Source organism: Rhagoletis zephyria, unplaced genomic scaffold (genome assembly GCF_001687245.7).
Source record: "Rhagoletis zephyria isolate East Lansing unplaced genomic scaffold, Rhagoletis_zephyria_1.1 Rzeph_scaffold_04115, whole genome shotgun sequence".
NCBI classification, from domain to species: domain Eukaryota; kingdom Metazoa; phylum Arthropoda; class Insecta; order Diptera; family Tephritidae; genus Rhagoletis; species Rhagoletis zephyria.
In genome coordinates this window covers 27557-54327 of record NW_016161198.1, presented here as the reverse complement: position 1 = coordinate 54327, position 26771 = coordinate 27557, and the positions used below count along the sequence as shown (strand labels likewise).

At 35.6% G+C, this 26771-nt stretch overlaps 3 protein-coding genes across 8 annotated transcripts in view; 2 read left to right on the top strand and 1 right to left on the bottom strand.

The window, feature by feature from the left end:
• The first annotated feature begins 2484 nt into the window (after positions 1-2484).
• Positions 2485-4145, top strand: LOC108370276 (polymerase delta-interacting protein 3-like). Its single transcript, XM_017625576.1, is given in 4 exon segments — positions 2485-2696; positions 2801-3210; positions 3274-3388; positions 3390-4145. Coding segments are annotated over 4 exon segments (1146 nt in total). The 5' UTR covers positions 2485-2628; the 3' UTR covers positions 3943-4145.
• Positions 4146-6207: 2062 nt separating this feature from the next.
• The window catches only part of LOC108370278 (uncharacterized), a 36507-nt gene continuing 15943 nt past the window's right edge, over positions 6208-26771 (top strand). Inside the window, exons 1-3 of one of the 6 annotated variants that reach the window (XM_017625579.1) lie at positions 6208-6317; positions 6513-6858; positions 7021-7504. In XM_017625579.1, coding sequence (XP_017481068.1) covers positions 6559-6858; positions 7021-7182 — 462 coding nt within the window. In that variant the 5' untranslated portion in view covers positions 6208-6317; positions 6513-6558 and the 3' untranslated portion in view covers positions 7183-7504. Of the gene's footprint in view, positions 6859-6918; positions 7505-26771 lie in introns of those variants that run through there. The other 5 variants (XM_017625578.1, XM_017625583.1, XM_017625581.1 and 2 more) reach the window with 5 other exon arrangements.
• Atg101 (autophagy-related protein 101) lies at positions 23349-25458 on the bottom strand. The gene is made up of 2 exons (XM_017625577.1): positions 25357-25458; positions 23349-25278 (listed from the first exon to the last, which is right to left on the bottom strand). Exon 2 carries the CDS (start codon positions 24604-24606, stop codon positions 23950-23952), a length of 657 nt encoding a protein of 218 aa, XP_017481066.1. The 5' UTR covers positions 24607-25278; positions 25357-25458; the 3' UTR covers positions 23349-23949.

The window sequence follows — 26771 nt, the reverse complement described above, 5'->3', positions numbered from 1 at the left end:
GTCAGAAATAGTCAGAATCAGTCAGATTTTACTGGAAATCGATCTCGTATTCGGTTCTCTGACTATTGAGAGGACAAAAAAAAGAGTAAAAAAGGTCCTCTCTCTGTCAGAAGTTACCAGTTTTAGTCCGAAGTTTTTTTGCTGGCAAGTTCTGGTAAATGTGTCAAACGATCAGCTGTAGCATGTTTGGCAACCCAATTGTAAGCAAAAGAAAAGTGCACTCTGCTAATGCATGTTGAAATTTTAAAGTATTTTTGGTTATTTATATGTGTGAGCTGAGTGTGTTTACATATAAAATAAGCAAAAATTTACAACCAAAATTTGGAGGTTATGTTGAAGTTGACAGAAGTTACCATTTTATACTAGAAAGCGATCCCGTACTTTCCAATTTTACTCTCTCGCTTTGAGCGAATTTTTATTTTTTTACAGTTTTACTAATTTTAGCCCGAGGAATACGGGATTGCGCCTATTATCGAATTTGTGTGGCACATTTTTCGGCCCACTAGAAATTACAACAGTCATGTGCAAAGTTTTTTGACTCTGTCAGAATAGAGGGGTTATGATCAGTTTCGAAACTAAAATATTCCGAAAAAGATTAAAATTTTACTATGCAAAGGTGACATTAAATAAACTTTCCAATTCTAAGATAAATTAAATTAAGTATCAAAAGTAATGACCAGGGCCGAAGAAAATAAGCAAGAAAAAATCCATTTTAAGCGCTTAGATAAGCCCGAAAACATTGGCAAATATGCTCGCAAAAGAAAAAAAATGTAGTGTACAGTTTAATGTTTTTTTTTTAATTCAGTTTATTTCAAGGATTGAAAATTTAAAATCGACAATCAAGTGTTGCTTGATATTCTCAAATAATAGAGATCTGCCCTGGTCGTTTTAATATTTTTAAATATTCGTTATTCTTCATTTCACATAAGCCAATATAACAATAACACCAATGCCTTCCCGTAAAGACAAACCATTAGTTTAAAATTTTTGTACCCAAGCAGAAATGCAATTGGAGTTACACGTTAATAAAAACCAAATCTGTTTTTATATTTGTAAACATTTCGACGAAAAAAAAACGCCAAAGAAATGGTCAGAAAAATTTATTGAGTCAAATTTTCTTAAGCAGTACGAAGTTCTTTAGAAATTTGCTACGCTTTCTACTATGGTTTGCTAAAGTTGGTTTATGAAGAGTACAAGGCACCCTTGCTTTCAACAGAAATATATGCTAGTTCCATTATTTCGGAAGGAAAAGTGAGACAGCAGGCTGTAAAATATTAGATGTCAAAACTCCTTGGACTCTACTATTCACACACACGAAATAATAGCAATTTATTTCTTGGCCGTTTTCTTGAAAGGTCCGTACTTTACACATTAAAATAAGCAAAATAAACATGATCGTTAAAAGTAAGTTTGGAAACCCTGAATAAGCAAAAGTTTAAACTTCTCGGCCCTGGTAATGACGTCTATTGGGGTGTTCACAGTTCGTTCCAAATAGTGTCTGAAAATGTAGACGTCCACATTTTAAGGCGTTTTCTAACCGTAAAATCTGTGGTGTTGTTGTTTCCCATACAAAATTGGAAAACGACGCCGTCTACATTTTGTCACACTCAAAGGTATGTTTTTTACGCGTCTACATTTTGCAACCTCGCAGCAGGGTTGCATTATGGCAATACTAATCANAGTTGGTTTATGAAGAGTACAAGGCACGCACTTGCTTTCAACAGAAATATATGCCCGTTCCATAATTTCGGAAGGAAAAAGTGAGACAGCAGGCTGTAAAATATTAGATGTCAAAACTCCTTGGACTCTATTATTCACACACACAAAATCATAGCAATTTATTTCTTGACCGTTTTCTTAAAAGATCCGTACTTTACACATTAAAATAAGCAAAATAAACATGATCGTTAAAAGTAAGTTTGGAAACCCTGAATAAGCAATTCCAAGCAAAAGTTTAAACTTTTCGGCCCTGGTAATGACGTCTAAAATTTTTTTTTAGAATCTTGAAGAAGTAAAGTATTGACTCAGCACTTCACTACTGCTGTCATCTCGACTGTGACGTCAGCAAAACAGCTGATTCTGTCAAATTCATTAAGAGCAGGTTAGCGGTATTGCCATCGGCGCCACCTTCTGTATTCTCTACACCGTGACACCCAGATGTCATCAAAGATGCAAACACAGCTGGAAGCACAGAGATCGCAGTTGTCGTCAGATATTTCGTCACAGCTACAAGCACACAAGACACTTGTATCGTAGTTGTTGGAAATGCAGTATGCAAAGATTACTCAACTGCAGGAGAATTTGGCTAGAGATGAAACAATTACCTAAAATCATTGTTCAAATAAATACGCCTTGCCCTTTCCCTTAATAATATTTCTTTGAAAATATCCCTCAAATAGGGAAACTATTTTGTAATCTGGCATCACTGACTCTGCTTCGTTTTCTGATGCAATTAAATTCACAATAGTCCAAACGCACCTAACTTTCCACTAAACTCGGATTGGCGTTTATACTTTCGCATACGGGCATAAATTTGTTTCTTTTTTGACAAATTTTATAGACGAGCCATTTAAACTTAAAATTTTCCAATTATCTCGTAAGGAGAGGTTATACATTCACGCAGCAGTTATGGATCTTAGTCTCGACGAAATAATTAAAACCAAAAAGATCGCTTTGCCTTCAGCTGTTAAAAAGTTGTAAGTATAAGCATATAAAATGGTGAAAAGTGCTTGAAGATACTGAGTAAGCGATGAAAGGGCCAACATAAAATCAATCAACTAATCTTTATTAACTATTGCAGCAATAATACGGAAAACCCACGCAAGAGTTTGCCCTTGCGGAAAACCTTAAATAAACCAATATTCAAGCAGAGTATCGTAACTGATGCTCGTAATAAAATCATACAGAAAAATCGTGAAAAGATACTTGATGCCCGTGATAAAATAGCAGAACTGACACGTCCCATTGGTGATGTGCGCCAACGTTTGTTGGCAAAAAAGCTGTCTGCTAATAGTGGACTCAAATCTCGCGGTGGTTCAAAGAAACTGTATACAACCGCATATCGAAATGGTGTGTTGAAACCTAAGCCCGGTTTGAAGAGCACACAGCCTTTTTTACGACAACCAGCACATGTATCAGCCCGCTTGCCAGACTTAATAAATGTTCCTCGGGGCTATGTTGACTATGATGATATGGAACGTTTGGAAGAAGGTAAGCTTTGCATATACATCAATTTAAATTGTGGAATTGTGTATACATTCGTCAATTTTCCAGAGGAAATGGCTGCCGCAACACGTATAACTCAAACTGTGAGGAATCAGTTCTATAAACCACCAGAATTGCTTTCAACTCGAACTGTAACAATCAGTTTTATAAACCACCTGATCGCACATGTCCCCAGAATTACCACCACCACCGCCCAAGGGCATACTGCGGCCCAGTACACGGCAACTAAGCCCAGACGTTTATCAACGCCGTTATGTGCCAGAGCTATCATCACATCTATCTTATGAGATGCGTTCACGTTTGGAACGTGCTCCTGATCCGCATGCCTCCATGGGAATATTTTCCAATCCATTGAAGTCATCATCCTCATCAGGTTACCGTATCGTAGTCAGTAATTTGCACAGCAGCGTAACTCAGTCAGATATTCAGGAACTTTTTGAGGATATTGGTCCTTTATACGATTCGCGTTTAGTGCGGCCCGGTGTTGCTGAAGTTATATACAAATCATTAACGGATGCAGAAAAGGCGGTAGATACTTATCACAATCGTCAACTAGATGGCCAGCCAATGAAATGCCTACTAGTAAACCCCCGAGCTTCCAACAAGCCCACCGCACCTGCATTGCCCACAAGCTCAAGTTCTCGCGGCCCTTCAGGAAAGACACCATTGGAAATTGATATCGACGCATTGCACAAGGTGCTCTTCCAACGTCATTAGCATTATCCTTACAAATAATATGAAATAAGTAAAATACAGTGAGCATAATTGGATGTGGTTCAAAGGGGCAGCAGTATTCAATTGAAAATGTGCTGAATATAGATGCAAATGTTTTGGTCCAGCTTGCAGATAAGACAAACACCTAAATATCAATATCTAAATGGATGTATCAGTAAACTTGATTATTATTACATATATATGTATTTGCATTTATCGATGGTACTCTGCAAACACAATTCAAAATTCAAAAAATAAAAATTGTTATTTCTGTTTAGTGGCTCTTGTCTCTAATCCTTGCCTAAACCATTTCCATCCCTTACTAAAGTAAGCAGTAAAGATTGCTAAAGTAATCACTGAGCATTAGACATGGATTCGACAAGAATTGGAGACATAAGCCAATTAACAGTAGTAACAGTTTTTATTTTTTGAATTTTGAATTGTGCCGTTATTGCAGAGGTTCATCGATATGTACATACATACAAACATATATGTATACAGACAAAATACCTGCTTAATTTTTAAAATATTTTATCCTTTTATGCTGCTATAAATAAAATTATTTGAAATATTAAAAATAAACTCATTTAGGTACAGTTTTAGCATGATACAAAAATTTGAAGGTAAACCGCTGAGAGGCAGCCTGAACATGTTTGAAGTTTGCTAACATAACAAAAATGTTTTCAAATTTTCAATCTCAGAAATACATTCTCACTTTCCGCCTCAAATAAAAGAAAATTTTAATATTTTCATCCAAGGCGAATTAATATAAGGTGATAGCAGGAGTACAAAAACAAAAATTTACATGTATTTTGTTTTTGCTTTGGCGGCATAAACTGTCAAAATATGTAAGAGTGTGTGTAGAAATTCAAACAAAATTTTTCAATTTGATATCAGAAGTCGTGCGGCGAAACACATACACAAAATCAGCTGAGCTAGTAAAACCACCTTATATAAATTCGCATTGTTTTCATCTATTTGTTTTTCGTTTTACTTTTATTTGGCAATTGAGTCGCTCTTAAAATTTCAATTTTTGTAAAGTAGACAAACTTCAAAAAATAAATGATGGCCGACGAATTGAGCGAGCGGTTTTACCTTTAAATATTTGTATCATGCAGTTTTAGTAAGCTTATGTAATTTTTCTTTAAGCAAATCGACAATCTTTTGAATTAAATGTAGCTAATTTCAAAAGAAAATTGGAAATATTGGCTCTTAATACTAAGTCGGGGGCCACATATGTATGCAAAACTCACCGGTTACTTTAAGGTGGTGAATATATATATTTTTTGTGGGCTTTGGGTAGGTTGGCTGGTTTTCACCATCGCCAGGTTATTCCTCTAATTTAATATATGTCTCTTTGTATGTTATATTCCGTTGATGTATCCAATCGTCGCTCCACTGATACACGATGGTAATACCGCTATGGGCCAGAACCACGTGCACAAGTTTCTGCTATGCTTATTTCAAATCTTTATTTTTTATTAAATCTTGATTTTATCGTTTTTAAAATTTGTGTTGTGTTTTCTTGGTAGGAGCCTTAGCGGTCCACAAGTAACCGTAATTATGTATTAAATTGTATTAATCTGTATGTGTTTAATGGCAGGGAACTAGTCCACGTATCGCCAGGTTATATCTCAAAAATAAAAATTTTATAAATATATGTCAGATGTTTGTTACAATTTAATTTTATCCTTTAGTCATTTTCATGCAAACTATACTTCATCAGTTCTATAGCAGTTTTTAGTTATTTATCCAATCAACAGTCATGTCTATACCGTGCAAACGGTACTTTATTTAGCTTTGCATCTTCTTTGTTTAACGAATTTAACATTAAGGCTGCGTTTCTTTATACATTCCGGATAATCCCATTTCACAGCCGGAATAAACAGAATGCGTTTCAAATATACGTTCTAAAGAATAAGTAAACAAACAAGTTTATTCCAATCATTCAGAATGAATAAAGAAATGCAGCCTATGTTAATATTTCACTTGGAAAACTTCATATGTATGTTTTATTTAAATTCATTTTTTAACATTATATTTTAAGTTTAAATATTATCAGATATCTTTTATTTTAATTTGGAACGATTCATTATATTATATTTATTACATATTATTGTGTATAACACGACAGGATATTTTGGATTGTGATCCCCAAAGAACGTAAATCTACGGATTAGATATAAACAAAGAGCGTATACCTACATTTACGGTCTTTGGTAAAAAAAGCGTAACTTAATAAATCGCGCTGGCAGCACCACAGAAAATTCGTTTGTTTCGATTCGTTCGCTAAAGTCCACTCGTTAACTTTTGCTTTTCTCGTTTCTGCTCGATGGAAGAAGGAGAAGCTTGGTTCGCGTTATTTTCCATAATAAAAGGTAATGTCTAAATACTTTAAAAAGCTAAATTTTTACGAAAAACGCAATTCCGACGCGTGCTCGTGTTGAAAATACTGAAAAAACAAAAATATTATGGCCAGAATATTGATTTTACACTAAGAACAAATTCTGCAGTTTTTTGTTATCGTGAAAAATAAAGCAAACAAAAAGAAAGTACCAGCGAGTATTTTATAGGTGAAAGCAAAACAAACCCAATAAATGCACAGCAAGCGAAACTTTAATGGGAAACAGTGCTAGTGCGACCAGGAATGAGCAGGCCATACCGTCGTCCAAGCAACGGCAGCAGCAGGAGAGTATTGGTGAACAAGAGTTGGGTGAACGTATACACGACAAAAAATTAAACGCGGAGAAGAAAACAGAACCACAACACCAAAACGGTTCCCACATTAACAAATTCAGCATCCATAGGACACGAAGTAAAAGTTCGACAAACAGCAAGAAACCTGAAGAATATGAAACAGGACTACGCAGTGAAGGGCAATTAGCTGCTAACACAAGCGGAACACAGCGCACACGACAGGTATTAAACCAACCAAACCTACATTATTTAAACTATTACTATATTTACTTGCTAATCAAGTACATTGTGTTTCACGCTGGGGGTCAGTCAGTTAATTATCGTTAGCATGGCATGTTGAATATCTATCGGTTGACATCATTACACTGAATAGTCTTTTGACAGCGCATATACGCATACAAACAAAATACATACATAATGGCAATTGAAGAAAGAAACATAAACAGCCAGGAAACAATGACAACTCACCCTCAACTGCGTGCGCCTATGCCTCAACTGTGTCAGTGTCATTGCTCGCAGCAGCTAAAGCTACATACTTTCATATAATCGCCACAATCAATATCTGCTGAAATAACCAGTGGCAGCACCTGATTAGAAGCCTTCAATCCGGACATGGAGAGTATGTATGTATGTACATAGATATGTATATAGGAATGAATCTGTTCCAAGAGGAATAATCCGCATTTTTCGATATGACAATTTCGATACAATTCGGTACGATTAAAAAAGCTAGGTTAATCTGCAACAAATTTCCTTATCGAAAAATTGCTAACTTATTCCCTTTGCTAATTAACAGACTCATATACCTAAATACATATCGTCGATGTTTTTGCAAAACCGCCCATCTACCAATTGCAAAACCGCCTATCTTACGGCACTCAAATTTTACAGGAGAGCGAAAAAACGGGTTTTCTTTGAAGGCATTGCCTTGATAGGCGGTATTTTCTCTAGCTATTAATTTTTTTTTCGCATGTATAACTCAATTCTTTCTTAAGACGACTTAGTTGGTTATTGCTTATGACCACAGATATATGGCGTGTGTTCGCCTTAACGCGCTGCTGGAGTTTACAGTGAGAAACGATTGCGTCGCCATTCATACAAACATATCTATGTACATACATACATGCGTCGTTCAACGACCATTACGCGTCGGATCAACGCTGCCGTTTTTATTCCCATTGACTTTTTGCGTAGTTTCCTTATTTTTCTGCGAAAAAAAAAAATCATTACGAACAGCAAAGTCTTTGTTATGTTCCAACTCACGAAGTAAAACCAAAAGCTTCTCCCTCTGTATCCCGCACCATACTCTTTCATATACATAGGTACTTATAAAAACAGCTGTTAAATTCTAATTCTGTTTATAGTGTATAAATATACAAACATATGCATGTGCATAAATGTAGGTACATACATCTGTATGTGTAGTATACAAAAACATACATACATATGTACATATATATGTACTATTTTTGGCAAGATTTCATTAGCATTTATTTCTGTTCTTTGTGATTTGTTTTTTGCTTACATATTCCTTTCTTTACACCTATATAAATCAAAAGGTTTTTATTCGATTTGCCCTCGCTTCTCTTACCGCCTATTATGAATTTTCATACGATAGACGATAAACGCTTGCAAGCGTATCGCATGAAAGCAGTTCTCGTATTATCGTTTTCATATGCCCGGTAGATGTATTGTGAACAATGTTGCCGTTTTGATCCATTCGGATCCAAATGGATACTTTTTTCGATGAATTTTATGTGGATACTTTTTTTGTGCTCAGTACGAATACCTTTCTTTATCTTAATTTATAGTCTGTAATATTGTAAATCATAAACTGAAAAAATATGAATAACAATAATAATAACGCAAGAGTCGAGATATTTGAAAACCCTGCATTTAAGTTCCGATTTGGTTAATATTTAGATCATATATTAACTACATGAAATAAATAAGTGGCGCACGAGTCGATACATTTGGTAAATTAGTATTTATGGTCCGATTTCGTTCATGAATTTAGAAAGCTTGCTTTAAAAATTATTGGTTTTACTATTAAATTATTTTTCTGTAACTTTATATGATTTGAAAAAAAATTCTATCATGTCAAATTAAAAAGTTATAACTGCACCTTGTAGCGCCTAGGCTATATTAGTTGTGTTTATTCTGGTTATCCAGCTCAGTATCATGATCATTTCTCACGGAAACGGTCCAGATCATTCTTATTGGGGTTGGCAGCACTAATGGGTGCCTTTTATACTCATAGTACGAGGATGACGAAATTCAAACAAATTTATTCACTAAATGGGGAAACGTATATTTAAACGAAATAATATTCACTTAAACAAATATTTACGTAAAGGTAATTTATTTGAACAGAATATCTGTTTGTGTATACATTCATTTATCAGGGCTACCAAACTGTACTTCCAAATTATCAGTGACACAAACCAAACAGAGCAGATTATAAATTGAATCAGATTTCTATCAGGATCATATAGTTGTTGTGGCATTTGCGTGCAAATTTTTTATCCGGATCCCGATCATTGCCCAAGAAAACATAGCTATTTTTACTAGAGATAGGCGTGTGAGTAATTTTGGCTCACGTACACGCACGCTCACGTTGATGGTTATGTAAATCACGCACACTCACGTCGTGCTATATATTTTCAGTCACATTCACGCACGCTCACGACGACTATTTTTTCAATCACGCACGGTTTCTCACGGACATTATTTCAAATTGAAACTTTTTTATAAATAGCATTTCATATAAATAGGCTTTTATCACACAAGTATTATTACAAAATCTTGGCCAAACGTCTGGCAAGGGCTGAAAGCACTATTATTATTTTAACAAATTTCAGATATACTTATGTATCTAATACGAGTATAAAACAGAATTGGTATCAATATTCATTCTTCCAGAATTCTGCGCGACACAGAAAAAACTCTCACTGGTTGCTGAGCTACCTCGAAAGACTTCTAAGAAGTGGTAAATCTTTAGTTTTCTCCAAAAATTTTAAAACATCATCACAACTTTTAGTTTCCGATTTTTTCAAATAAATCTGTATTTCCGTATTAATTTTTTCAAAGACTGCTTCTGCAGATTCATTTATTGCATCTTTAAATTGGTGAAAAGTTGCACGAGTTTTTGCCCTATTCGAGGTAGAAGGAATGTCATCATGCAGAATTTGGAAATCGTGCTGAGGGCGAGCGCTCTTTTCTTCAAGTACATTTCTACCTAAGTTATCTTCAAGTATTGCCTTTACTATATAAGTATGTTCGTGCTGTTCTGCGGATAAAAACTGTAACTTTTTAAACAGAGGATTTAAAAACAATCTCAGAAATTGGACTGAACTTGGTTGGATTCTTTTATTTAAAGCAACAGCAGTGTTCCTCATCAAATCGATAATGACTTCAGAATCAGATGCATTCGCCTAACAATGCTTTTGTAGTTTTTTGTACCACAGAATGTGCTCATGGATGGTTGGATTTAAATCCGCGCTCAAATTTTCAGAACACATCTTGAAAGGGGCCAGAAATTCTAACAATTTTTCCAATAAATTTGAATTTACTCTAGATAGTTTATGAAGCTCATCTCTTTCTATCAATAATTGGCATTTCGTGAATGCCGGACAACATTATAAATAAGGAGTTCCACCGTGTCTTAACTTATTGCTTTAAAGACTTTGATAGTTTGTTATTGGGTTCGGTATGATTAAAATAGTCTACAAGCTTTTTTGAAGCGCCTATCCATTCATATGGAAAAAAGTGCAAAAGCCGTCAGCAAAAGAAAAAAAATATTAAAAATCAATGCGTTTTTATAGCCGCTCAATACTTACACTCATTTTACTAGAATTTTAAAAGGTTGTTGCATACCCAAAAAATTTCTAAAAATTATGGTTAAGAGAACCTCGAAATTTAGGTACACATTTTTGGAATTTTTCTAAGTTCTATGAAAAGTTTGAAAGTGTGATTTATATAGTTTTTGTTTTAAGCATGAACCACATTTTTATAAAAAAATATTTAAAAAAATTATAGCTTGAAAAACATTGTAAATATTAAAAACCATTCATTCATCCATCATCCATTTTTGATCGCCACTGTACATACATATGTGAAAATTACCTGATTGATGAAAATCTAACTCACGCACACTCGCGCACTCAAAAATTTCAGTCACGCACGATCACGGATATTACGGATATTTTTCAGTGAAAGTCGCTCACGCGCACGCGTGCCCATCCCTAATTCCTGCCCATCTCTAATTTCTACCAAACTTAATAGTCGTCAACGATGCACCCAACTTGAATCCCGAAGTTGTTTACTTGTTATTACGAGTATTATCATACATGTGAACTCTTTCACAATTACTATGTAGAAGTTGGTGGTTGTTTAGTAAAAACTGGTTAGTACATACATTTTTTCTTGCAGAAGAGCTACGCAATAATTTGTCATAGGGGTTATTTTCGCCGACGGTGTTGCGGGTCTCTTCGATACACAAACAAATTGTGCTTATTCGTTATATGGAAGCAAATGCGAAAAAAATCTAAAAAATCAACGGTAATTTGTGCCACTTAAAATTTGCACATTATCACACTAAAATTAAATGGACTATAAAACTGCGTACTCCAAAAAATTCTAATACCTCTGAGAAAAAAGTTTGAAACTTGGATGAAAATTTGTAGAATTTTTTGTACTCTTTTACAAAGTTTAACTTGGGTTTTGTTAGATTATGAACTGTATTTTAATTGAAAATTCTTAAAAATGAATAATTAAACATAAGTGACAAACAATTCCACTTTGAAATAGGGGTGCTATACATATGGCCAGTACTGTATATACATACATACATATACTTTAGGGTGGTCCAAAAATGCTTGTGAAAAGCAAAGTCGGAATTTTTATGCTTCAGTCTTTAGTATTAAAAAATTGTTAAATAAACAATTGGGTATTGTTATTGGAAGTCCCCTGAAGAGAACCAGAGTTTTCCGATCGAAAAATATTGATTTGAATTGTATACCATTTCTACGAAAACGGTTTTTCTCCCATATAAAAAATTTACATGGAAAACTTTGAGCGCTTTGAGCGACATCTAAATATTTTTTGATTTCAAACTAAAAAAATAGTGGTATATTATATATGGGTCTTTGTATAAATATCTTTTTTCGTTTCGTGGGATGATTATTTTCAGATGGAAATTATTTACGTCTTTTCATAATAATTATATGGGATTTTTATTTTTCTCGTCTCTCGGGACGTTTATTTCAAGACGAATATTGTTTACGTTTTCTCATAATAATTAAGTGGAATTTTTTTTTCATCTCGCGGGGCGTTTATTTCAAGACGGAAAGGATTTACGTCTTGTCAAAATAATTATGTGGGAATTCTATTTTTTTCATCTCGCGGGACGTTTATTTCAAGACGGAAATGATTTACGTCCTACGTTTTCTCTTAATAGAATCGGTACATGTACCGCCGATTTCACGAAATCAACTCAAATATCTCCGAGCACATCTGGCAACCCTTTTCAATAAACTAAAACTACGTAAAAGCAAAGCCCTTTATTTTGACACCACATTTTTGAAAATCGGACGAACGATGCAGATTTGATGACATGAACAATCGTGGCGTTAAATATTTAAGGCGTTAAATCTCTGAACTCAGTTAAGAAGTTTCCTTCTTTTATTTGTAATTATTGGGAGACGTAAATCATTTCCGTCTTGAAATAAGCGTCCCTAGAGACGAAAAAATATAAAAATCCCATATAATTATTATAAGAGGACGAAAATAATTTATATCTTAAAATAATCGCCTGCGAGACGAAATGTCGATTTTTTATAATTTTTATACAAAGCATGAAAAGTGGATTTATATGGTGTTTGTTGTATAACCAGCCAGGCTTTTATAAAAACATATTAAACGAAAAAAAATAAATAAACCAAAGAAATATAGCCAAAACTCTTCAAAGTAAGGCGAGTCTATTATATCTGCTGCCACTGTATGTACTCGCGAAAACGGCACTTAATGAGAGGAGTGTAGAATTTTCCCTACTTTCTATTAATTATCCTACGGAGATGGGAAAATCCAATGAATATCAAGAACGATCAATTTCATTGAAAACAATATTTTAAATATTTAATAAAACAATGATCACCATTTCGGAATTGTGCATTTTTAAAACACCTCTGGTAACCAATAACAAACGAAGCATCAACTTTGTTTCTGAAGCGCTGATTACTCTGGCGATGCGTTTCGATAGCTTTTCGGATGCGTTTTGGAAAAGTATACATTGTCAACCATTTGTAGTTCGGCGTTATGGAACATTAAACTTTGTACGTATGCAATGCAATTGACGTTTTGGAACTCAGTCTATTATGAAAAGGTTTCTTTCTAACAGCTGTCGCTCCTCGGCAGGTTATGGCGAGCTTGAAAAAGCTTCTAAAAATCCATTTGCTTTTCGGAAGCGTCGTAAAACTGTAGAGCTCCCCATTTGTGCTATAACATCAATATATTATTATTATTATTATTGTTATTATGTTAACTTGCCTTCGGATTGTTTTGCAAAAAATGTGAATAATGCATAAAAAGAAAAGTCCGCAATATCATTTCCATTTCTCCTTTTCTATGAATCGTTGCTGGGAATAAATAAAGTTTTACCTTTACTTAGTTGTGTTAATACTTTTTTCAATACATATGTACATACAAATCTACATTTGTATGTACATGTTTCATTAAAAGTCAGCCAACCTGAATACATATGTACATCGGTCTAGGTATATATATATGTATACCTATAGGTTTAAAAATTAAGAATGGAGAGGACACACATGTTGCTGTTATGAATTCATATTACGCACTCAAGAATGTTTATACGAACGTTTGTACATACATATTGCGTATACACTAGGGTGGACCAAAATAAGTAAAGTCGGAATTTTAATGCTCTCACCCCCTAGGATTGTTCTATGTATATCGAAAAAGTATACCACAATTTTTTCATTTTGAAATCAAAAATAATATTTAGATGTCGCTCAAAACGCTCACAGTGTTCCATGTATTTTACATGGGGAAAAACTACTTTTTCGTAGAAATGGTGTAGGATTCTTGAAAATCAATATTTTTCGATCGGAAAACTGAGGAAACACAGTTCTCCGATAGAAAAATATTGATTGTCAATAATTCTATACCATTTCCACGAAAAATGTTTTTTTTTTCGTATAAAATACTTGGAAAACTTTGAGCGCTTTGAGCGACATCTAAATAATTTTCGATTTCGAAAGGGAAAGAGCATTCAAATTCTGGCTTTAACTTGTTCTTTACATGCATTTTTGTACCACCCTAGTATAAACACATACATATCTATATATGAATGTACATGAGTACAAACTTCCCAGCGGAAAAATTCGTAATGCATTCCCTTTTTCTATCATTGAATGAAAGCATGCAACCCAGTGTAAGCGAATGGGTAATGTGTAGCCGAAGATTGGAAGCCGAATCATTGAAGCAAAAGGGTAATGTGCCATTTTGAAGCTACAAGCTAAACAAAACCATTAAAAATAAACTTAGCACGCGTTTTCCCAGGTTACATCAACGGTAGCTGTAGCTGAATGGAAACTTGTTGGACTACCACCTCGTTGGTTGCGGGTTCAAAACCTGCATCACGAATTGTTTAGTTCTTTTATTTATTTTATTTATTTATAGATTTCCAAAGCGGCACGCGACAGGTTAATGTACATTTACACGTAAATATAATCTCAATCAAAGTCCGTTTGTTAATCGCACCGTTTACACAGCCAAATCTCGTATTATTAGCCGTCAAATTTGTTGTGCTTGTTTTGCTCACAACTCAAAGAAAAGTTAAACTTCTCCGTGACTCTGTGATCATTTTTTCCTGCTAAATTAAGTAACTTAAATATTTTTTAAATATTAAATATTATTTTATTAAAAATAGCTTCACAAACCTCTTTTCTATGCTGGTGTCTACTTTCATCTTCTTCTCAAAAATACTCGATAAGACTATGAGGTTGGACAACGATATGTTATCGGATTAATGAGATTATTTCTAATCTGTTACTTTGTTCGCATAACGGTTGTTTTTAACAGCCTAAAGGAATCGAGATAGATATAGAGAAATGTATAACCAAATTCACAGAATGAAAAGAGAATTCGATTAAGCCGCGACGGTCTGTTCGTCCGTCCGTGTATGAAAATAACCACGCCCACATCCCATATAACAATAATTTAGGAAATTACGTATTTTTCTATAAATCGGTAACTACTGAAGCGAATTTACTGAAAATTATTATTTGCAATAACTCTTCAGCAAATACCCAAAAAAAGGAAATGGGCGTGGTGCCGCCAACTCGATAAAATTATTGTATTGTGTATAATCTGTACATACATATCGACCTACATATGTACAGTTTTTTTCAAAAACTACTTTTTGATGTTAGAACCCCTCTGGGACTTAATTGTTATCACTTATTGTAATTTTAATTTCGAATTTTATTAGTTAATTCTTCTAAGAAACGATATACAAAGTGGACTTTTATAAGGAATCACACTCTTGTGAAAACTGCAGATAGAGTCATATTGAATATATGTATGTATGCCCTCGATTTGTAAACGTACTTTTACTTTCGTAGCATATGTAAATGATAAATGAATTTATACATACCATATAGTACCTTTTCCCACTGGGATGCGTGCGTTCGTTGAAACTGCGGCCTTGAAATGCCTTAAGTGCGAAAGTTAATACTATACATACATACATATGTATGTGTGTCCATACATACATATACATTCTTGACTTTGCCTGATAGTGGGCATTAAATAAAATTTATTTATTTCTTTTCCTGTGAACTATTTTTACAAGCTTTTATTTAACTTGCTCTGCATGTATGTATGTTTGTTAGTGGCAATTGGTACTATCAATTTATAAACAACTTCTCGATGACCTAGAGACTTGAAACTTCACAGTTGGCTCAGAAACCAAGGAAAACGCAATACAACGAAAGATGAATTAATCCGGTAGGTGGCGCAGGAGTTGAGATATTTGAAAACTCCGTATTTGTTATCCGATTGGGTTCATATATAGAACGTGTATTAATTATATGAAAAGGAATAACTTCGTGAACAGTTTTGCTGATTGGTGGCGCAGGAGTCGAGTCATTTGGTAAACCAGTATTTATGGTCCGATTTCGCTCATATTTAGAAAGCTTGTTTCAAAAATATATGTTAACTATTATTTTTTGATTTCAGTGGTAGATGTGTTTTTACATATCAATGGCTGAGTGGAAGATCTCGACCTATCTCGACCTATCTCGACAGCCAGTTCCAAAAACGTCCTATCTCAGAAAATTTTTCAACAACGTTCTATTTCAGAGTTTGATTGAAAAATGCCTTATCTCAGAATTAAGTTCAAAAACGCCCTATCTCAGCTGCCGATTCAAAAACGCTATATCTCAGAACATTTTCAACGTATTTTCGTTTCAGACAGGGCGTTTTTGAACCGAATCCTGAGATAGGGTGGTTTCAATAAAGTTCTGAAATAGGGCGTTCTTCAATCAACATAGGTCGATCTTCCACTCAGCCATCGATATGCACATACATATTAATAACTGTATACATACATATATGTACATATATTAAAGGTCTAGTAGACAGATAACGCGGCCCTTCGAGTGATAACTGTCTCTGTGCTCGTATCTACAACGCGGCTGTTTTTCGGCCAAGTAAAAATTTCATCATTCTCACATTTTTTGCCAGCTTAACTTGATTTGTTGTTATACCATTTCTGTTTTGAAACTTGCATTGTTTATTTTTTAATGATTTAACATTTTTTTTTTTGTATTTGTTTTACTTATTTTAACATTTGCTCCCACACCTTTGTCCGCTCTGCCTCAGACAGTGTCGTTCATCTGTATGCTAAGCGTAATACATACATACATACGCCGCATTGCTATTTTCCCCACCGCACCGCGCTACATCTCGTCGTCGTTATCAGCAAAAGTAAGTAAGCGTTGCCGTTCATCCCTGTCGCTTTATTGATAAATGTTCGCTCTCTTCGCGCAGTAAAAGTAGTTTGTATGCGGGAACTTGTTTTCGTATTTTCGTTTCTTATTCTTTAAACAATCAAAAACGTGGCTATCACTCCAGTATTGCCAACCGCGGGAGGATTCTCCGAGTTTTGGTGGAATTTGAATTTCTTGGGGGAATCGGGGAATAGCTTAAATAAACTTGAAGTTTATATTTGGCACATCATTTTTTAACTTCGTTTTCGGCGCCAAGCCAACGTCTGGCAAAGTTTCGAGCAGTCTAATAAAACTAAGTATTTCTCAATACATATATAGAAAATTTTTCCAAAATGAATTAAAAAAACTGCAATCTGAAATAGGTTTGGCATAGGTACTTTGGAGGCAATTTTACTTATGGTGATTTCGTTTCTACCAAAAGTGTCACCTTTTGATTGCCCCTTTCTCTTTTCGTGTGCGATTCCAAACTAAAGGCAAAAGGTGGACAAATTTTGTGTTCGTTTCTCAAAATGTCACACTCTTGTAAGGCAAAAAAGGCTGATTTTCCGCCCTTTGAAGCTTTGTCAGGGGAGATAGTTGCCCTGAAAATCAGATGGTGGTTTAAAACGAAAATATTATAAATTACTTGAGCTTGACAACGACAAGAAGGCAAAAACATGCCCTTGGGCGGTAACATCAAACACATTTTGCACCGGCGATGAGCAACATTTTTTGGAAAACCATTACATAACCACTATTTAAAAATAAAACCTCTCTTGATTTTAGTGCGACTTGTAGGTAGTTACAAAAATTTCATAAAAAGAATATAAGATTCTAAGGAATAGCCCTTATATGCCCGATATACATATATTATAGATATACTTTTGTCGGCCGCTGTGGTGTAGTGGTAAGCAGTGCGCGCAGTGCCTGGGTTCAAGCCGTGGTCAAAGCAACATCGCAAAAAAATATAGAAAAAAGGTTTTTTTCATAACAGTGGTCGTCCCTCGGCAGGCAATGGCGAACCTCCGAGTGTATTTATGCCGTGAAAATCAGCTCCTCATTAAAATACAATCGCCGTTCGGAGTCGACATAAAACTGTAGGTCCCTCCGGTTTGTGTGACAACATCAAGGCGCACGCCACAAATCGGAGGAGAAGCTCGGCCAAACACTAACGTATGTGTAAGCGCCAATTTATATATATACGAGATATACTCAGAAGTATGAATTTTTATATATGAGACATTCTTTTCCTTATCGGACATCAAATTTGGTGTCACACTTTCGATTGGCTTCAAATTTTTTTATGGCTTCTATACATGAAATAAGCTAACACGTGTTCGTTTTCTTCTTCTTTTTTTTTCTTCGGAGATATGATCTGTCAAAGTTTGCATTTTTTCGTGAGTCTGACTAATCATGTACTTCTTCAAATCGTTATATCTCGAGTTCTGCTCATCGTAGAGACTTCATTTTAAAGTCATTTTAAAGCTAAAAAAAACAGGCTTAACATTTTTATGTATAAGATGGTCAAGATTGTCCTAAAGCTAACTTAGCTATTAACAGTTGAACTTTTTGAAGTTAATTTGCATAGTGAAAACCAGTAAATTAAATCAAATCAAATCAGTAAAAAAATCAAATCAGTCCAGTCGTTCTCGTATATTGAGGCCTCGTACAAACGAACACAACTTTTTTATATATACTCTTTATACATAGATATAGATAGAAGATGTCCAATGTGTGCTTTCGATTTTGATCTTTGACACAACAAGAATTCCACATTTTACATTCGTGAATGCACTTTCAGTTTCTCGATCACTTTTACAATTCCTTTGGGTAATTGAAAAAACTAAAGTACTACAGGTAATGGAATTGAAAAAAAATCAATTACATTTTCAATTCCTTTCAAGAAATTGGAAAAAATTACATTACCAGCACGTAATTTATTCCAATTAGAATATGAATTCCTTGTAATGGAATTAAAAAAAAACATTACATTTGAAATGACTTCAAGGAATTGAGAAAGTAATCGATTCCTTTGCTGTGGACTGAAGGATTGATTCCTAATTCCAATTCCTTCTAATTTGTAATTGGGAGTAATTGAATTCCTAAAGGAATCATGACGACCCAGCTCTGTGTATAATCAAACGTTTCAGTATTCACTCGCATGTACTCCGAGAACTTAACGAGATCCCGTCTTAAATCTTCATAAAAATTTCGAAACTCGCCAGATATCTGCCTTTCCTCATTAATTGGGTGTGCAGAAAATTTGCAGGCTTCTCGTGTACTTTTAAATAAATTATGAAAAACCATTTGAAGACATAACAACATTTCTTAATCGGAATCGGATTTTCTTGATTTGTTTCAAACTAAAACCGCACTTATCGCAGCTTCAACGTAAACACCACATCGAAGCGTAATTCTACGCTGTGCTCTAGTTGGTGCTCTCTTCTCTATCTTACAGCCGTCTCTTAATTGGCGCATCAAGCGCCAAAGAACTGTCAAAACTCCTCATGCCAGTACAATTTGAATGGAGCATCAACAATAGGTTTGTTCCACACGAGGCCGCGGGTGCGTGCCCAACACAGCCCAGAAAGCGTTCCTCACGCTAGAAAAATGCGTAATTTTGGCACGTGTTGACACATTTTTGGCACTTTCGAGAGAGTAAGTAACTTATTTTTACGCTCTAATTACCGATACTGCCCGGATAGCGTAGGGAAAAAACCTAATAACGCGAAGCTAGCGACGGGCAAATGGAATTCTCATTTTTGACAGGGCGTTACGTGTTGAATTTGGATAAAGAAGACGGAAAGAAAGAGTGAAAGAGGAAACGAGAGGAAATGAGAAAACGTCAAAAATTACGCCGCGTTGATTTGGGGATAGCGCGCGCTGACACGCGTTCACAATGGAAAACGCAACGCTTAGCGCTCCAATTTAGGGACGACAGTTAGCTTTTAATGCAGCTCCAACTTAAACACCACGTCAAAGAGTAGATGTAGTGCTATGCTCTAGTCGTAGAACTCTTCGCTTTTAGCGCAGCTACAACATAAACGCAACCTTAGATACATACATAAGCAGGGAATAAACGTACGTGAAAAGAGTTTAATTGTTGAGCGATTGTGTTCCGTGACATAAAAAACATTTCTGCGGACTTTTGACAAAACAACTTCTCTCGAGTGAGGTCATTTTCTCTTCAAAGCAGTAATTCATTGAGTTCTCGAATGATATTTTTATGTTTAGTCATTAATGGGAGTAGTCCAAATAATATCTTAATGAAAGTCAAATAAAAATGTAAATTTTTTAAATGGATGTTTCTAATAACTTACTCTAAATTCCAACCTACAGCAAGCACAGAGGTTGCTTTGTCAAAAGTCCACAGATTTGTTCTGCTAACTAAATACTCAACCAGCGGCTCTATGATCTCAGCACAGAGTCGGCATTCACACGCGCACGCGTCATAAAATAGAACTACGATGTTGTGACGGAAGGTGGCGATGATAGCGTCAATAGCTACAACAAAAACATCAACGACGACGAGGGCGATGGCGGTAGTGTAGCGACGGCGATCTATATACTACATACATACAAAGCGCTGGCGGTAATAGCCACACGCGCCTGCCTTTGGCCGCTTTGTTTTGCTCTTCGATTCGGCTCGATTGGCGTTGTTGGTAGACGCGTCAGTTATCACAGCCCACTCAGCCCAGCTCATAACGCGTTCAGCCGTCTTCAGGGCAGCATAAACTCTAATATTTGACGCGAGCACAACCAAATTACCATAGTAAAGTTGAATAAAATAAAATATAGTGAAATAGCTACCTTAATTTCGGCGCGACGTGCCTGAAAATTTTATATTCCAGTCAGTAGAAGCAGAAGCAGAAGCATGCGGTAACCGTTGTCGAATAATAATTTGTTCGCATAAAATTGAGAACGCTGCAGCAGCATCGCAACTTGTTTAATTGAAAAGCGCGCAATTTACACGCGGGTAAGCCGAACTGCTGGGTATATATAAACGGGTTACTAATACTCCTACACCTACTACTATTGTTTGACGTTAGCTGGTTATGCGAAAAAAAAAAACAAAAACAACAACAAAATAATAAAGCGCACAGCAGACGACGTTCAGTCACGCGTGTCACACGGCCGGCTGTCTGCCACCCAACAAACCGACCAACTTCATTTGAATGTGTAATTGAATCGTGTCAAGTGAACTGCACATCAAGATTCAGTATCGCTCCACGCCATTTTTCTTTTGTTCTATTGTAAATATGTAATTGCAATAGCATTTTTTTTTTCTGTGCTGTGGAAAAATTGTTGAGTAATCATAAATGACACCACCACCACAAGCAATAACAACTAAAACTATAAGGTGCTTACAACCGCGACAGCAGTGAACAACAACATGGCACACGTGTTTTTTGTTTTTGTTATTGTGTGTATTATTATTATTGTATATATATATGTGTATATACATATATATATCTATTTTTTTTTTGAGTTGACAGGGCGGTGCTGGGCGGCTGATAGTGGTGGCTGGCATTCTAATGTAATGCATTCTGCATACATACATACATATGTGATTATTGTGTTTACGTTTACTTTTTTTTACGTCGAAAAGTGTCGTTTGAATTACAACGTAGCACTTTTTGCGACTATTTGAATATTGTGAAGAAATCAGCATAATTTTATTTAAGGGTGAAACTAATAAAAAATACCAGCAAAATATTTAAAAATTGGTTTTATCTAATCTAATCGAACGTAATTTAGAACAAAGTTTATTATTTTTTGTCTCTCTTGCTGTCTAATTTTTTGGGTTTATTTACTTTCGGGTTCTCCAATCACTCAAATTCACCTTAAAACTACGAACATAAATACACGTACATACGTACATAGTACATGTACACCAAAACAAACAACAACCAACTCGTTGCTACAGCGGCAAATTGTTTACTCCTGTGTCTCGGAAAAGCAATAATAAATTTAGAAGAAAGCATTATTTTTTTTTTAAATATACGATAATACGATTGGAAAAAAATAACTTGCCGCGAAAGGTGAATGTTACCTAGCGATGATTTGATCAGGTAACCAGTAGATCGACATACATTTTTCCTCGAAATAATAGAGTGCGATGTTTTTTTACCAGCTCTGACTATGTATTTTGTTTTTTGTGTGTGTTTGTTATGGGTTGCTGTTGTTCATTATTTTTTTTTTTATAAAAGCCTAGCTGGTTATACCACAAACCCCATATATGTAAATTAACATTTCAAATCTTGTACAAACTTTATAAAAATTGTCCAATTTTTAATAAAAGGTAAAAACGTTTTTTTTTTTTTAATCTTTAGAAACGATTTTTCAATGCAGTTTTGTAGCCCAGCAAATTGAAATGCAGGTTTCGAGCTGCTAAAATATCCCATTTCTTTGTGGAATTTTTTCTGCAGGCAGTGTCTTCCATATAAAAGAAAATTTTTTAGAAAAATGTCGCACACCTTCAACCAACTACTACTATTTAATGGGCTTTAATTTATATGGTGTTTGTTATATAACCAGCTAGATTTTTAAACAAAAAATTATAAACATTAAATAAACAAAATATAAATAGTCAAAACTGGCCAAAAATTCACTCCTATATTTTGTGGACAACGGTAGGTCCACAAATTGACATTGGTACATTGTCTCCAGTCAGCCAGGTCTTATGAGAGATTCAAACACACATAGACAACGTGAAAAAAGGTTTTTTATAAACGGTAATACACGGTGCATAACCCATAATAATTTTTTTGGAAATTATTTTTGACATTTCGACTAAATCGAAATATCAACCAATTAAAATGCATATAATATATAATTTAGTGCTTTCTTTAAAATCGGCTTTGAGCTCAACAAAAATTAATAAAATATACGATTGATTCTAAGCTTGAAATGTTAAACCAGATTCAGAGTGGCTATTTAAATGTGAGAAATGCAACCCTGTGTTTCTACCAAACAAGAATCAGCTGTTCAGCACAAAATGTAAACAAACATTCAAATGCAACAACAATTTCAAGGAACAAGCAACAGTGTTGCCATTTCTTTGGCATATTGAATAAAGGTAATCTGATACCCCAGGTAAATGAAATGGCATTTAAATAACAGTCCAAAATTAAACTTAAGTGCCATTTAAATGTTCACCTGCAATTGGCTATTAATTTGCGAGCAAAGAAGCTTGCCAACTATTTTATTTTTGTATCCCCCCAATAGCTCTTTTTCCTAGCGCTTCCTAGTAAGTTCGCTATTTCTTCGCTCCGAAGCCCTTCTCTGATGGTGTGTGATAATATTGCAAAGAATGGCTCGTGTCCTTTTGACCTGAATGTCTGCTATCCAGTTTTCTTCTTTACCTTTATGGCCCGGAACACATACAGTATTGGACATATCTATAGCACCCCCCTTTCAAAGCGATATTGTTTGCCACTTATGTTTAATTATTTGTTTTTAAGAATTTTCAATTAAAATATAGTTCATTCTCTAAAAAAACCCATATAAACCAATGTTTTAAACTAGAATCTTTTTGAGTACACAGTTTTATAGCGCATTCAATTTTGTCCAATAATGTGGAAGTTTCAAGTCGCTAAAGATTACCGTTGATTTTTTAGAATTTTAGAGAAAGTTGATCAATATTTACATTAGGATTTTAAAACCTATGTACTTGTATGACGCATGTTTATTTCAGCATTTAAGATGCGATGGTAGCCATTCTGTTGTAGAATTTTGTATTTAGTCAGATTGTAGACAATTATTTATTCTAATTTATTTACTCTTCATAAACTGAGTGCCTCTTGACGTTGGTTTCTTTTTCGGTTTCTTCAGTGTGCCAATAAATACAGCCGTAAACAATTAACATTAAAATTAGGGTTAGCAACTAAATATAGTATCCATATGCTTGAATATGCATTGTATTGTGTGCAGTGGTTAATTGAGTCCAATTAAAATGGCCCGAGGCGATTATGCTTACACAAGAATAACAAAATCAAACCGCCCAAAACAGCCAAAATTGATTTTCGCTCGCCAACCTTATCACCGACATAGGTGGAGGACTGGTGCGGTGCTTGCAGCTCATTTGCATCGCCGACAATTGTTGAACTACTGCGCGCTCGGCATGTTGAGAAATCATAATACTTGTGCCACCACTGAAGTACTTTCCACTCGCTACAACAATCGTATCCTTAGCACACACAGGCTGTAGTTTCACGATATTTTTCTTCAATGATTGCTGCTGCTGCTCTTGTTGTTGTGGTTGTTGGCGGTGGCTGCGCTCACTCGCGACCACCACACGTCACAACGTAAATGTCTCCTTGAAAATCTTTTTAACAGCGTTGGTGACCGACGGTGTCTGGGAGCCTGCAGTCGAGTAATCAAATTTAAACAAATACGGCTGAACATCGGGATACGAAGTGTCAAAAATGAGATCCAGCTCACTTTGGCTCGGTGTCTTCGGTACATAATCCGATCGATTCATGAGCTCCGTAATATATATCACTTTTTCAGTTAGTAAATCTGAGACATTCTCACGGCTGAGCTGGCGATCGTCTTCGTTTTCGTATTTGATGAGATCTAAATGAACAGTCCACACTTCCCAGGGTATGCATTCCTGTTGGAACAGCCAGCGTGATTTACGCTTTTGAAAAAATTCTAAACTTATTTGGCCTGAGCCGCAGCTTTCGTTCGAACGCAATTTCTCACTGAACACGTTGATAGCTCGTTTGACGGTGCGCAGCAGACTGTCGGAGGTGCAGCACACATAGGTGAAGTCAATGAAGTCGCAGTCCACATCGGTGTAGCCGATTGTGCCGATAGAATATTGAGCATCCCCCGTATACATATACTTTCCTTGGCAGCGATGAAAAAGCACCGTATGAAAGATGCTGGCAACAGCCTCGTCTACTTGACGACCCTCGATAGTGAGGTCAAAGACCTGCGAGCGGGCATTCATTTTCGAATTAGGAGGCGTGTGAAATTACCTTGAGCTGAGGCAGCAGTTTGTTGAATTGAAGTTTATGAAATTTTGACGCAACAATCAAAATGAATATCTTAACACTATCTTAAGCGCTTAAATATTAATAAAGTGCGTGAGGAAATTTCAGAATACAATTTAATATTTTTACAGTTTTGCTCTTTAAATAGTTGTTACGGGAATTCTTTTCAACTTAACGAAAATTTGTTTTGATATTTCGAATGCGGTGATAGTTTTGGGGTTTTTTTTTTTTGTTAGTGCTGGGTGCTATTATTCGCCTGATCTAAAAATAGTCTATTTTAGTTGATTGTTTTTTGCACAAATTTGCGTTTTCAGAAATCGATTTGCTTATTTGGTTGTCTGTTAAATAACATTTTCTTTTAGTTGTTACTTTTTAAATAGTTGCCGTATGCCACGGTATGACTGGACACTTTTAATGTATTCTTAAAGGTATGGTTATTTGTGGTTGATTAATTTTTCTTTAAATCGTACCCATATATTGGAAAGTGCCGCACATTGTTCGCGTAGTTGCACCCAAGCGCAGCCACTTGCTAAGCCCGAAATCAGTTAGTTTTATGTGGAAATCGGCAGTCAGCAGAATGTTTTCCGGCTTAACGTCACGATAAATTACACCAGCATTGTGGAGAAAGTCTAAAGCGATTGAAGTAAGAAATGCCAAAAAATGTTAGGAATCATTCAAGGTTTTGGGTATAAAATTTAGGAATTTACCAATAGCCAGTGCGATTTCCGCTAGATATATCCGAATAAGTCCAAGGGGAAATAAGTCAGTTTGCAGAACAGTTCCCCGTTCGGCACATATTCTAGAACTAGAAACGTTAATTGATTAGATTAGGCCTAAATAAGACATGAAGCTTGTGCAAATTTCAAAATAATAGGAAAATACATGTAACTATTAATTAAATCATTAACTAGGGCTTGGAATTAATGCATTAAAAACAAGAAATGGGTGCATTAAAAATGCAACAAAACTTTAAAAAAGATAAAAATACACATTTTAAATGTACAACCAACCAACGGATGATATTTCGCCAACTTGATCTTTTTTATATCGCCTAACCCTTCCAATCGTTGTTGTCCTTGAGAACCCTCGTAGCAGAGTTGTTCCGCATTGGAGCTGGCATTGAGTCTGCTCCCTAAGAAAGTACAGCTCCATTCGGATTCCACAAGATTGTTTGTAACTCTTGCAACATACAACCCGCCCCAACGCAACGGTGGGTATTGCTCATCTGAACAACAAAACTCCCCTCGTCTTTCTCCTCCTACTTAAGCATTGTTTGCTGAGTGAATAACAATATTGGTACCTGATGTCATTTGCCCGCGTGTCAGAACAGAATATATCGAAACAAGGCAACATGAAACGCCAACCTGAGGGGTGCCATTTTCTGGACTTGCCCATCCGTGACTGGGTCACAGGGCAAGAGGGTATGCTGCAGAGTTTGCAGCGCCTTATCACTTCGACCCTGTCAACCAGTACCACCAGGCAGAACACACATAGCTAGCGCATATTCTTATAAATATCGACCTATCTATCGTTTACATCCACCAAACGTATGTACCTCTTAACTTAATTTAGTTGGTAGTCTGACACGACACCGAAGGTTTGACATTTTTCCTGAGCTTCAATAGTAAGGGAAATTTCGGTCACGTCAATAGCAGAGGGTAAAAAACAGTAGCGCGTGCATACCGCGCTCGACGAGTGAAACGATAACCCTTTTGTCGCTCTCTCCACACCAACAGAACGTATTTTAAGAAAGCCAGTTTTTCAAGGTGGTCACTGCTGCAGTGTAACGCTTCTCCCACCGGTGGTTCCCAAATTCGACCTGATTTCCCGGCTGTAATTGATACCCTCTACAGAAGGTCATTCGTATCAGGATTACTAACTACTATTATCAGTAGTGAAGAAACTTGAGGCCTAGAGGACTTATCTGCTGCTTAACACCAGCGAAGCATCAGCATGACTTGCATGGAGTGCACAGCACCACCACATCATTTAACTTGTAATCGTCCCTGTGAGAGAACCGCCCCGGTAGCGTTCGACTTGCTGAAAGTTTTCGATACCGTTCTCCCACCGCAGTACAGTTTGTAAGTCAACTCGCCTTATCTCGACGAAAAATATTTTGAGA